Source organism: Pan paniscus, chromosome 1 (assembly GCF_029289425.2).
Source record: "Pan paniscus chromosome 1, NHGRI_mPanPan1-v2.0_pri, whole genome shotgun sequence".
NCBI classification, from domain to species: Eukaryota; Metazoa; Chordata; class Mammalia; order Primates; family Hominidae; genus Pan; species Pan paniscus.
The window spans coordinates 207825315-207836133 of NC_073249.2; the positions used below are offsets into that span (position 1 = coordinate 207825315).

General features: G+C 50.6%; 1 protein-coding gene across 2 annotated transcripts; it reads left to right on the forward strand.

The window, feature by feature from the left end:
* The first annotated feature begins 1254 nt into the window (after nt 1–1254).
* AKR7A3 (aldo-keto reductase family 7 member A3) lies at nt 1255–7413 on the forward strand. Of its 2 annotated transcripts, XM_034956936.3 has the most exons (7): nt 1255–1468; nt 3596–3783; nt 3976–4080; nt 4854–4950; nt 5184–5283; nt 5853–5982; nt 7085–7413. In XM_034956936.3, exons 1-7 carry the CDS (start codon nt 1255–1257, stop codon nt 7244–7246), a joined length of 996 nt encoding a protein of 331 aa, XP_034812827.3. In that variant the 3' UTR covers nt 7247–7413. The 2 variants fall into 2 exon arrangements, with proteins under 2 accessions (XP_034812827.3, XP_008965340.4); XM_008967092.5 differs by lacking the exon at nt 3976–4080.
* The last annotated feature ends 3406 nt before the right edge of the window (nt 7414–10819 follow it).

The following is a 10819-nucleotide window of genomic DNA, read 5'->3' on the forward strand; positions in this document are numbered from 1 at the left end:
TAGCGATAAGATCTCCCTGTGTTGCCCAGGCTAGTCTCAAACTCCTGGACTTAAGCAATCCTCCCTTCTCAGGCTCCCAAAGTGCTAAGATTACAGGTGTGGGCTAGTATGTCGCCCACTGTGTGGGCCAGTATTCTTTGTTTTGAAATCTACTTTGTCTGATATTCACTTAGCCATTCCAACTTCTTAAAATTTAGTTTTGTCAGTGTATGTCTTTTCCCATCTTTTTGCTCTTAAACTATCTCTGCTTTTATATTTGAATAGCTTTCTGGTATTTACCATATAGTTCGGTTTTGCTTTTTTATCCATTCTAACAATCACTGCCTTTTACTTGTGAGCATTTACATCATTTATATTTATGTAATTATTGATATGATTGGGTTTAAATCAATTTTACTATTGGTTTTTCATTTGTTCCATCTGTCTATTGGTCTTTTTTTTCTTTTGTATTTGGAGACAGATTTGCCCTCTGTCACCCAGGGTGGAGTGCAGTAGAGCTATCACAGCTCACTGCCGCTGGGCACTGGTCCATTTTTCTATCTTTTTTTTTTTCTTTTGAGACAGGGCCTCCCTATGTTGCCCAGGCTGGGTTCAAACTCCTGGGCTCAAGTGATCCTCCTGCCTTGATCTCTCAAAGTGTTGGCATTACAGGCGTTAAGTCACCAGAGCCAGTCAGTTTTTTTTTACTTAGGTACAGAATTCAATGCCAACAGTTCTTTTCTTTCAACACTTTAACCATGTCACTCCATGGGGACGCTGTCTTGAGCCTTTGGTAAGCCTCATTCTCCAGGACCACACGGCAGGCGCGACAGCCCTAGGTCCACCCCACCCCGTAAGCGCTCCCTCCGGGAGGAGACAGAAACCCAGGACAGCTCCGGGGCAAGGCCGAGGAAGGAGGGACGACGGGGCAGGGAGGCCCGAAGAGTCCCCGCCTTTTGGGATAGTCGCCACCCTTGGACCCCCTCACCCTTGGGGACGTTGAGGAGTGTTAAAATCTCCAAGACGCGAGTCACCGGTACGAAGCCACAGCCATTTCGCCGCTTGCTCGGTGCAAGTGCAGAAGGTCCTAGTAGCCGAGCGTGGAGTCGAGCTCGTGGGCGGCGTCGGGCACCTTCGGCCGCGCCCTCAGCTGCACCCCCCGGTGGGCGGGGCCCGAGCCCGTCTCTAAAGCCACGGGGCCGCCCGCTCCGAGCCTGGTGCTTCCGACCGCTGCGCGCCGCTCCTGGGCTGTCGCAGTCTCCCGTTGCCGCCATCATGTCCCGGCAGCTGTCGCGGGCCCGGCCAGCCACGGTGCTGGGCGCCATGGAGATGGGGCGCCGCATGGACGCGCCCACCAGCGCCGCAGTCACGCGCGCCTTCCTGGAGCGCGGCCACACCGAGATAGACACGGCCTTCGTGTACAGCGAGGGCCAGTCCGAGACCATCCTTGGCGGCCTGGGGCTCGGGCTGGGCGGCAGCGACTGCAGAGGTAACAGTGGCCCCTGATCTTCCCCCTGCACGGTGCAGAGCTGAGCCTGTCCACAGCCGTGCACCGCCCCGCTCTCCCTGGCCCGGGGCAGCACCCAAAGTTTTGTCCCCCCCACCGCCCCCACCCCTGTTCACCTCGCAGCCTTGGGAACACCAGGCTCCTTAGGCACGTCTAGCTCCGGACAACTTTTCTCTCGTCTTCTCTTCTGTTTGTCTCTCTTCTCTTCCGGGAGGTAGCCAGCACCCTCACTGACGCCTGGATGACTTGGTCTTGCCTGGAATGACTTGGCTAGCCCCTCTCTGGAGCACAAAAAACACTGGGATCTGGCATTGTGCAGCTCCTGTCCCCACCTGTGCCCTCCAGGTGCCCTTGACGGGCCTGATCTGCAGAAATTCTGTTCTTACCGCCTGGCACTCCCTGGCACAGTCCAAAATCAGAGTTTGGACCCAGCACACTATCTGCTTCCTCCTTTGCACATGCCAGCCTGCTCGGGGCCCCGGACTTTGCTCTGAGTACTTTGTGGTACTCACAAGGGCACCTCACAAGGGTGGCAGTGCCCGGAAGCCTTGGCAGCTCCCTCAGGGGGATGAGGGATTGGGGTGGTACAGGGTCTCACTGCCCTCTCTGTGGGAGGCTCTGTCGGAGGCTATTGGAGAGAAATGGACACTAACCCACTCCAGGAAGCTCCAGTTCTAGAGATGGCTGGGGAGCCCAGAGTGACCCCTTCCTGGGAGGGACCCCGTGAAGAAAGAACGGATAGGAGTTTGCCAGGAAGAGTACAAGGGGCAAGGGCATCAGGGCAGTGGGCATGGGTGTGGAAAGGCAAATGTGTTTTGGCAATGCCGCGGGTGCTGGAGGAGGCAGGTGTGGCTGGAGGGGAGGATGTGTGTATAGGGGCAGGAGGAGCCGCCCTCAGTCTGATGCCATTTGCAGTGCTTAGGCCGATGCCTGGCAGGCACATAGTGAGGGCTGGGAAATGTTAGCTGTTTGTTTGTTCTTAGTATTAGCACCATTTGCCTCCTTCCACTGAGTGTCTGAGTGGAGTCTTATTTCTCCTCTGATTCACCACATGGTAGATCCAGAATGAACCTAGCCTGTGCGTGCATCCCAGTGCCACGCTCTTTCTAGATCACCCGGCTGCCACTCGGTGAGAGCTCTAACCATATTTCTGATTTTTTTTTTTTTTTTTTTTTGAGACAGGGTCTTGCTTTTTTGCCCAGGCTGGAGTGGAGTGGTGCGATATGGCTCATTGCAGCTTTGACCTCTCAGGGCTCAAGCCATCCTCCCACCTCAGTCTCCTGAGTAGCTGGGACTACTACAGTAGCACCACACCCGCCTAATTTTTTGTATTATTCATTGAAACCGGAGACTCACTTTGTTGCCCAGGCTGGTCTTAAACCCCTGAGCTCAAGTGATCCTCCTGCTCTGGCCTCCCAAAGTGCTGAGATTACAGGTGTGAGCCACCACAGATCTGTACCCTCTGCCTGGCCCTTATTTCTGATTTTTTTTTCTTTCCTTTTTTAATCCTTCTTTGTCTTCTGTCTGAGTCCAAGGTTGGCTGGCGAAAGTCCTCAGATCTGATCTGAAGTTAAATTCAATTGAGAAGCAGAGGGGTGGTGGTAGAATGGAAAAATTCCATATGAATAGTTCCTCAAACCTGCTCTTTGCCAGGCCTCAAGGGCTCCAGTGACTGCCCTCCTGCCAGCCTAAGTGACCCTCTAAGTGTGAAAAGTGGGTGGAGGACTCTCCACTCACCTGTTAGTCCAGTTCACTAGGAACTAAGATTCTTTTTTGTTGTTGTTTGTTTTGTTTGTTTGTTTTTTGAGAAGTCTCACTCTGTCGCCAGGCTGGAGTGCTGTGGCACAATCTCGGCTCACTGCAACCTCCGCCTCCCGGGTTCAAGCAATTCTCCAGCCTCAGACTCCAGACTAGCTGGGGACTACAGGCGGGCTCCACTATGCCCAGCTAATTTTTGTGTTTTTATTAGAGATGGGGTTTCACCATGTTGGTCCAGCTGGTCTTGAACTCCTGACCTTCTGATTTGCCTGCCTCGGTCTCCCAAAGTGCTGGGATTACAGGCATGAGCCACGGCGCCTGGCCCTGAATTTCATTTCTCTTTCCTCTCAGTGAAAATTGATACCAAGGCCATTCCACTGTTTGGGAACTCCCTGAAGCCTGACAGTCTCCGGTTCCAGCTGGAGACGTCACTGAAGCGGCTGCAGTGTCCCCGAGTGGACCTCTTCTACCTGCATATGCCAGACCACAGCACCTCGGTGGAAGAGACACTGCGTGCCTGCCACCAGCTGCACCAGGAGGTAAGGGGACCCCTGAGCTCTGGGAGGTGGTCCACTGCTACTCTCCTTATCCTGATCCTAATGGTGAGAGCAGAGGCACCAGGGCTGTTCCAGGGTGGAGCAGGGAACAGCCCCACTCCCAGGGGCCCCACCCTGGCCTCCCTTTCCTGGTCTGGGCTGCACTATGTTCTGACTGGAGCCTCACCCGAGCAGGGCAAGTTCGTGGAGCTTGGCCTCTCCAACTATGCCACCTGGGAAGTGGCCGAGATCTGTACCCTCTGCAAGAGCAACGGCTGGATCCTGCCCACTGTGTACCAGGTGAGGGCCGGGGCTGCAGAGGCCAAGGTCTCCAGAACTCCTGCTCATCCTGGGCTGTCTTTGCCCCTCTGACTGCCCCCGTGCCCTCTGCATAGCAGCCACTCCCCTGCTGAAAGCCTGCAGATGGCTCCCAGGTACCCTCAGGATGCCATTCAAGTTCCTCAGGCTGGCCACTGGGCATCTGCTTCCTTCCTGCCTATCTGTGCACCTTGGACCCTTCCTTCCCTACCTTCCCCTGCACTCAGCCTGGAACAAGCCCTTCCCCCACCACCGCCCCTTCCGTGAGAGGATGGTTCAGGTCTCACATACGTGTCTCTTCCTCTGGAAGCCTTTCTAGACGGGCCCAGAAGACCCTGAGACCTCAGGTCTTTGTTTACCTCCTCATGATTCATTGCACAAATATTTGCACACCTGCTTGGTGCCAGGCACTGGTCACAGAACTTTCTAGTCTATTATGATTGCCTCATGACTCGATTATAACTGTTTATGCTTGACCTTACTACAAAATATTTGAGGGAAGGGACCCTGTCCTTTTGGCTTAAGAATCTAAATCTGACAACCAGCCCACAGTTGGTGCTCATGAAAGTTGGCAGAATGAATGAATTTTCCGTGGGCATAAACTCCTTTCACCAGCACCAGTTAGAATAAGTATACGCCCAGACGGTTAAAGTCCTAGAATTGTTAAGGTCTGAAATAAGGGTTCTGGAAGGGTAATTTTGAAGTCTCTTCTTTTGACACATCCACCCTCTCCCCCCGGGCCCCTCTCCTTACAGGGCATGTACAACGCCATCACCCGGCAGGTGGAAACGGAGCTCTTCCCCTGCCTCAGGCACTTTGGACTGAGGTTCTATGCCTTCAACCCTCTGGCTGGTACGTGGAGCATTCCTGGCCCTGTCTCAGTCTATTCCCGACCCACAGATGCCCAGCCCAGGACCTGGGAAGCAGGGAGGATTTGACAAACTTTGACCTCTCAGGTCAAAGAGGTAAAGGCTGCATCCTTCAGCCCTCCTGGGTCCCTGCCCCTCCCCTAGACCAGAGCCCTGAGGGATGTGGCAGCTTCTGGGGCACTCTAGGCCCCGGGGCTGATTGCTGCTCTCCGTCAGGGGGCCTGCTGACTGGCAAGTACAAGTATGAGGACAAGGACGGGAAACAGCCCGTGGGCCGCTTCTTTGGGAATACCTGGGCAGAGATGTACAGGAATCGGTAAGCTGTGGGTGCTTGGTGTGGATGGCTGGGGTGGGGTCAGCTTTATGTGGAATGAAGTCCTGGGCTGCTCCTGGGGTAAGGCCTTTCCTCGCTGCTGCACCTACTCCCCTGAATTTCTTCGGGAATTTCCAAACCCTCCATCGGTTTTCTTGTTGTCTTGGGACCTCCAGGAGGAAAGGAGGCTCCCTGGACCTCGGGGTCTTGAAGTCGTTGCTCTTTCCTGAGCAATCACCTGCTAGGAAGGAAAGAAGGAGCTCTGGAGGGAGGTCCAGGAGGCCTGGGGCTGAGTCCTGACCCATCTTAGCGGCCTTTGTGTCCCTAAGGAAAATAAGAGCAGGCTGATGAGTCCTCAGGAATAAAGATTCGTTGAGGTCTCTGCTGAGGGGCCCAGCATCCTGAGTGGTTCTCTTGCCCAGCAAAGTGGGAGACCCATGGCTAGAGAGAACACCGGCCCCTCAGGGCTGCAGGGTATGGGGTGGGACAGTGGCCCTGGTTGGCTCTTTGGTTGTGGCTCCCAATGTGGCCCTGATGGTACTGACACCTGTGCCACCGTCCCCCCTTCCCAGCTACTGGAAGGAGCACCACTTCGAGAGCATTGCCCTGGTGGAGAAGGCCCTGCAGGCCGCATATGGCGCCAGCGCCCCCAGCATGACCTCGGCCACCCTCCGGTGGATGTACCACCACTCACAGCTGCAGGTAACCAGTGACCCTGGGCGCTCAGCTTCTTCCCTTCCAGGGGAACCAGCAATATCTTTAGATGAAGGCTGAAACATTTGTTTATCGATTCCTCTGAAATTTCTCTTTCTTTCAACTCTCACAAACATTCTTCCCACTGGTCTTTTTCTATGTTTTTTTTTTTGGAGACAGAGTCTCACTCTGTCACCCAGGCTGGAGTGCAGTGGCATGATCTCGGGTCACTGCAACTTCTGCCTCTTGGGCCGAAGCAACTCTCTTGTCTCAGCCTCCCCAGTAGCTGGGATTACAGGCATGCGCCACCATGCCCAGCTAATTGTTTGTATTTGTAGTAGAGACAGGGTTTCACCATGTTGCCCAGGCTGGTCTCAAATTCCTGAACTCAGACAATTCGCCCTCCTCAGCCTCTGAAAGTGCTGGGATTACAGGCGTGAGCCCCTGCACTCGGCCTTCTCATTGGTCTTTGATGGTATCTGAGTGCCAGGCTTTGTAATGAGAGCTTCACTGCAGGGATTTCATTATTCCTTCAGCTTTATGAAATGACTATCCCAGTGTTATTGACGAGGAAACTGAGTTTCACCCAGCTATGAAAGGGGCAGACATTTTAACACAGGTTTAACTGTAAAGCCCACTAGTCTCATCCTTTTGGTGGGAGCTGGAGTTTCCCTCTCTCAGTGCCTCATGTCTTCCTCACTTATATCCAACTCCAGCCTTAGATGTTGCAATAGTGTCTGGCATATATACAGTAGGTGCTCAATAAATGGGAGCTAAGTGCTCTACATAATTTTTCACACCCATAACCATGTTGAAAATAGAAAAGAGGATTGAATCTCAGAGAGGTTTAATAACTTAGCCGCGTTTACACAGCTGCTGGGGGGCAGAACTGGGCTGTGAATGTAGGTCTGTCTGGAAGCGTCGTGTGGCAGTAGGGGAAGGGATACAGGTTTTGCGTCACATGGGTACAGCTATCCAAGGCACCTTAAGTTCTTTCTGGACATATGGGATACAAGAGATCCCAAATCTCAGCAGGGAGGTGGCTGGGACGGCTGTGAGTGGAGTCGCTGTGCAGCAGAAGAGGGTTGAAGTCTGGCCGTCTCCCTTGCAGGGTGCCCATGGGGACGCGGTCATCCTGGGCATGTCCAGCCTGGAGCAGCTGGAGCAGAACTTGGCAGCGGCAGAGGAAGGGCCCCTGGAGCCGGCTGTCGTGGACGCCTTTAATCAAGCCTGGCATTTGGTTGCTCACGAATGTCCCAACTACTTCCGCTAGGCCCATCGTTTCTCAGGCTGCCCAAGGCTCTTCTGTAACATCTTTTGTTACTCACATTTTCTTTAATTTAGAACTGCCTCAGTAAATTCTTAGGGATGGAAGTATTTGGAAAAAACCTAACAGTAGAGTCACCACCAAATGAAGAATAAAACTCCCAGGGTGCTGTGTGTTAGTCTGTTTGCGTTGCTATAAAAGAATACCTGAGACTGGGTCATTTATAAAGAAAAGAGGTTTATTTGGCTCACCACTCTGCAGTCTGTACAAGGGGGTGTGGTGCCAGCATCTGCTCTTGGTGAGGGCCTCAGGAAGCTTACAATCATGGCAGAGGGGGAAGCGGAGCCAGTGTGTCACATGGTGAGAGAGGGAGCAAGAGACAGACGGGAGGAAATTCCTGGCTCTTTTAAACAACCAGATCCTGTGTGAACTCATAGAGCTGGAACTCACTCATTACTGTACAGATGGCACCAAGCCATTCATGTGGGATTTGCCCCCATACCCTAACCCCTCCCACCAGGCTCACCTCTAACATTGGGGATCACAGTGCAACATGAGATTTGGAGGGGACAAAATACCCTAATGATATCATTGTACCAGTACCACCCCCCTGTAAATGTCATGTTCTTCTCACATTGCAAAGTACAGTCATCCCTTCCCAATAGTCACCCAAAGTCTTAACTTGTTTCAGCATCAACTCAATCATAAGGCCAAAGTCTCATCTGGGACTCAAGGCAAGTTTCATCCACCTATGAACCTGTATAATCAAACAAGTCATTTGCTTCCACGATACAGTGGTGGTACCCGTACTGGGTAAGATTCCCATTGCAAAAGGGGAATCAGCCAAAAGAAAGGGGCAACAGGCCCACGCAAGTCTGAAACCCAGTAGGGCAGGCGTGAAAATGTAAAGCTCCAAAATAATCTTTGACTCCATATCCCACATCCTGGGCACACTGGTGCAAGGGGTGGGCTTCCAGGGCCTTGGGCAAAATTCAATTGCTTAAAATGACAAAATCCCCCAGATGATAAGAAAATTCAACATAATCTTTGTCCAAATCCCAACTGGCTTTTTTATTTTATTTTATTTTTTTAATTTTTTGATATAGAGTCTCGCTCTGTCTCCCAGGCTGGAGTGCAGTGGCGCAATCTCGGCTCACTGCAACCTCCACCTCCTGGGTTCAAGTGATTCTCCTGCCACAGCTTCCTGAGTAGCTGGGATTGCAGGTGTGAGCCACCCACCCGGTTAATTTTTGTATTTTTGTAGAGACTGGGTTTTGCCATGTTGTCCAGGCTGGTCTTGAACTCCTGACCTCAGTTGATGCGCCCCACTTGGTGCCTTGAATGCTGGGATTACAGGCATGAGCCACCACACCCAGCCAGCTTTTTTTTGAGAACACAGAAGTTGGAAAACTGGTTCTAAAATTCATAGGAAATTCAGGGCACCCAGGATACCCAAAACATGCTTGAAGAAGAACACAGTTGGAGGACTCCCACTTTCTGATTTCAGAACTTACTACAAAACTACATAGCCGGGCGTGGTGGTAGGCGCCTGTAATCCCAGCTACCCGGGAGGCTGAGGCAGGGAGAATTGCTTGAATCTGGAAGATGAAGGTTGCAGTGAGCCGAGATCAGGCCACTGCACTCCAGCCTGGGTGACAGAGTGAGATTCCATTCTCCGAACAAAACAAAACAAAAAACAAACAAACAGAAAAAACAACTACAATGCTAAAGACAGTGTGGTCCTAGCATAAGGCTAGACATAAATCAATGGGCTAGAATTTAGAGTCCAGCAGTAAACCCTTTCGTGGTATTGTCAATTAATTTTAAAGAGTATCAAGACAATTCAACAAGGAAAATAACCATCTTTAGGCCGGGCGTGGTGGCTCATGCCTGTAATCCCAGCACTTTGGGAGGCCGAGGCAGGCGGATCATGAGGTCAGGAGATCGCGACCATCCTGGCTAACACAGTGAAACCCCGTCTCTACTGAAAATACAAAAAATTAGCCGGGCGTGGTGGCGGGTGCCTGTAGTCCCAGCTACTCGGGAGGCTGAGGCGGGAGAATGGTGTGAACCCAGGAGGTGGAGCTTGCAGTGAGCCAAGATCATGCCACTGCACTCCAGCCTGGGCCACAGAGCAAGACTCCGTCTCAAAAAAAAAAAGAAAAGAAAATAACCATCTTCAACAACATCTGGATATTTGCAAGTAAGAGAATGAAGTTGGACCCCTTCCTCATACCATACATAAGAAAATAAACACAAAGTGAGTCATAGACCTAAATGTATAGGCTAAAAGTATAAAAACTTTTAGAAGAAAATACAGGGCCAGGATGGTGGCACACTCCTGTAATCCCACCTACTCTGGTGGCTGAGGCACCAGAATCACTTGAACCCAGGAGGCAGAGGTTGCAGCTAGCCAAAATTGTGCCACTCCACTCCAGCCCGGGTGACAGAGCGAGACTCTGTCTCAAAGAAAGAAAAAGAAAATATAGGGATAAGTCTTGTGGCCTTGGATTGGGGAATTGTTCCTCAGAAGCACACACAACAAAAGAAAAATTAAATTGGACATCATCAAAGTTTAGAACTCTTTTACTTTAAAGACTCCATAAAGAAAGTGAAATGACAACCCACAGAATGGGAGAAAATACTTGCAAATCATTTACCCGATGATGTTCTGTCTAGACCAGGGGTGTCCAATCTTTTGGTTTCCCTGGGCCACACTGGAAGAAGAAGAATTGTCTTGGGCCGCACATAAAATACACTCACACTAACGATGGCTGATGAACTTAAAAAAAAATCACAAGAAAATCTCATAATGTTTTGGGAAAGTTTATGAATTTGTGTTGGGCCACACATTCAAAGCCATCTTTGGGCTGCATGTGGCCTGCGGGTCATGGGTTGGACAAGCTTCAATTATATAAGAACTCTTATCATTCAACAATAACAATATCAATAATGCAATTGAAAAATGAACAAAGGATCCAAATAGAACTTTCTCTAGCAAAGATATACAGATGGTCAGTAGACAGATGAGAAAGCGCTCAACATCATTACTCATGAGGGAAATAAAAATAAAAACCACAATGTGTTTCCACTACTTCACACCCACTAGGATGGGAGTAGTAAGACAGACAGACAATAGAAGTGCCGTAGAGAAACTGGAATCTTCATATGCTGATGGTGGGAATGTAAAATGGTACAACCACTTTGGAAAATAGTTTGGCAGTTCCTCAAAGGATTAAACATAAAATTACCATAGGATTCAGCAGTTCCACTTGTGGGTATATAGCCAAGAGAAGTGAAAACATATCTCCCCACAAAAAACTTGGGCATGAGTTTTCACAATATCATTACTCATAATAGCCAATAAGTAAAAACAACCCAAATGTCCATCAATGAATGAATGGATAAATAAAATGTGATATATTCATACAACAGACTATTATTCGGCCGTTAAAAAAAATAATAAAAAAGTAGCTCACGCCTGTAATCTCAGTACTTTGGGAGGCCAAGGCAGGAGGATTAATTGAAGACAGGACTTCCAGACCAGTCTGGACATAGAAGTGAGACCTTGTCTCTAGT

Bases quoted from the DNA above. Each gene is read 5' to 3' on its own strand.
- AKR7A3 (XM_034956936.3), top strand. From the start codon at position 1,255: ATGTCCCGGCAGCTGTCGCGGGCCCGGCCAGCCACGGTGCTGGGCGCC. The intron at 3,784-3,975 runs GTAAGGGGACCC...TCACCCGAGCAG, and splicing joins GCCACCAGCTGCACCAGGAG to GGCAAGTTCGTGGAGCTTGG. The intron at 4,951-5,183 runs GTACGTGGAGCA...GCTCTCCGTCAG, and splicing joins TGCCTTCAACCCTCTGGCTG to GGGGCCTGCTGACTGGCAAG.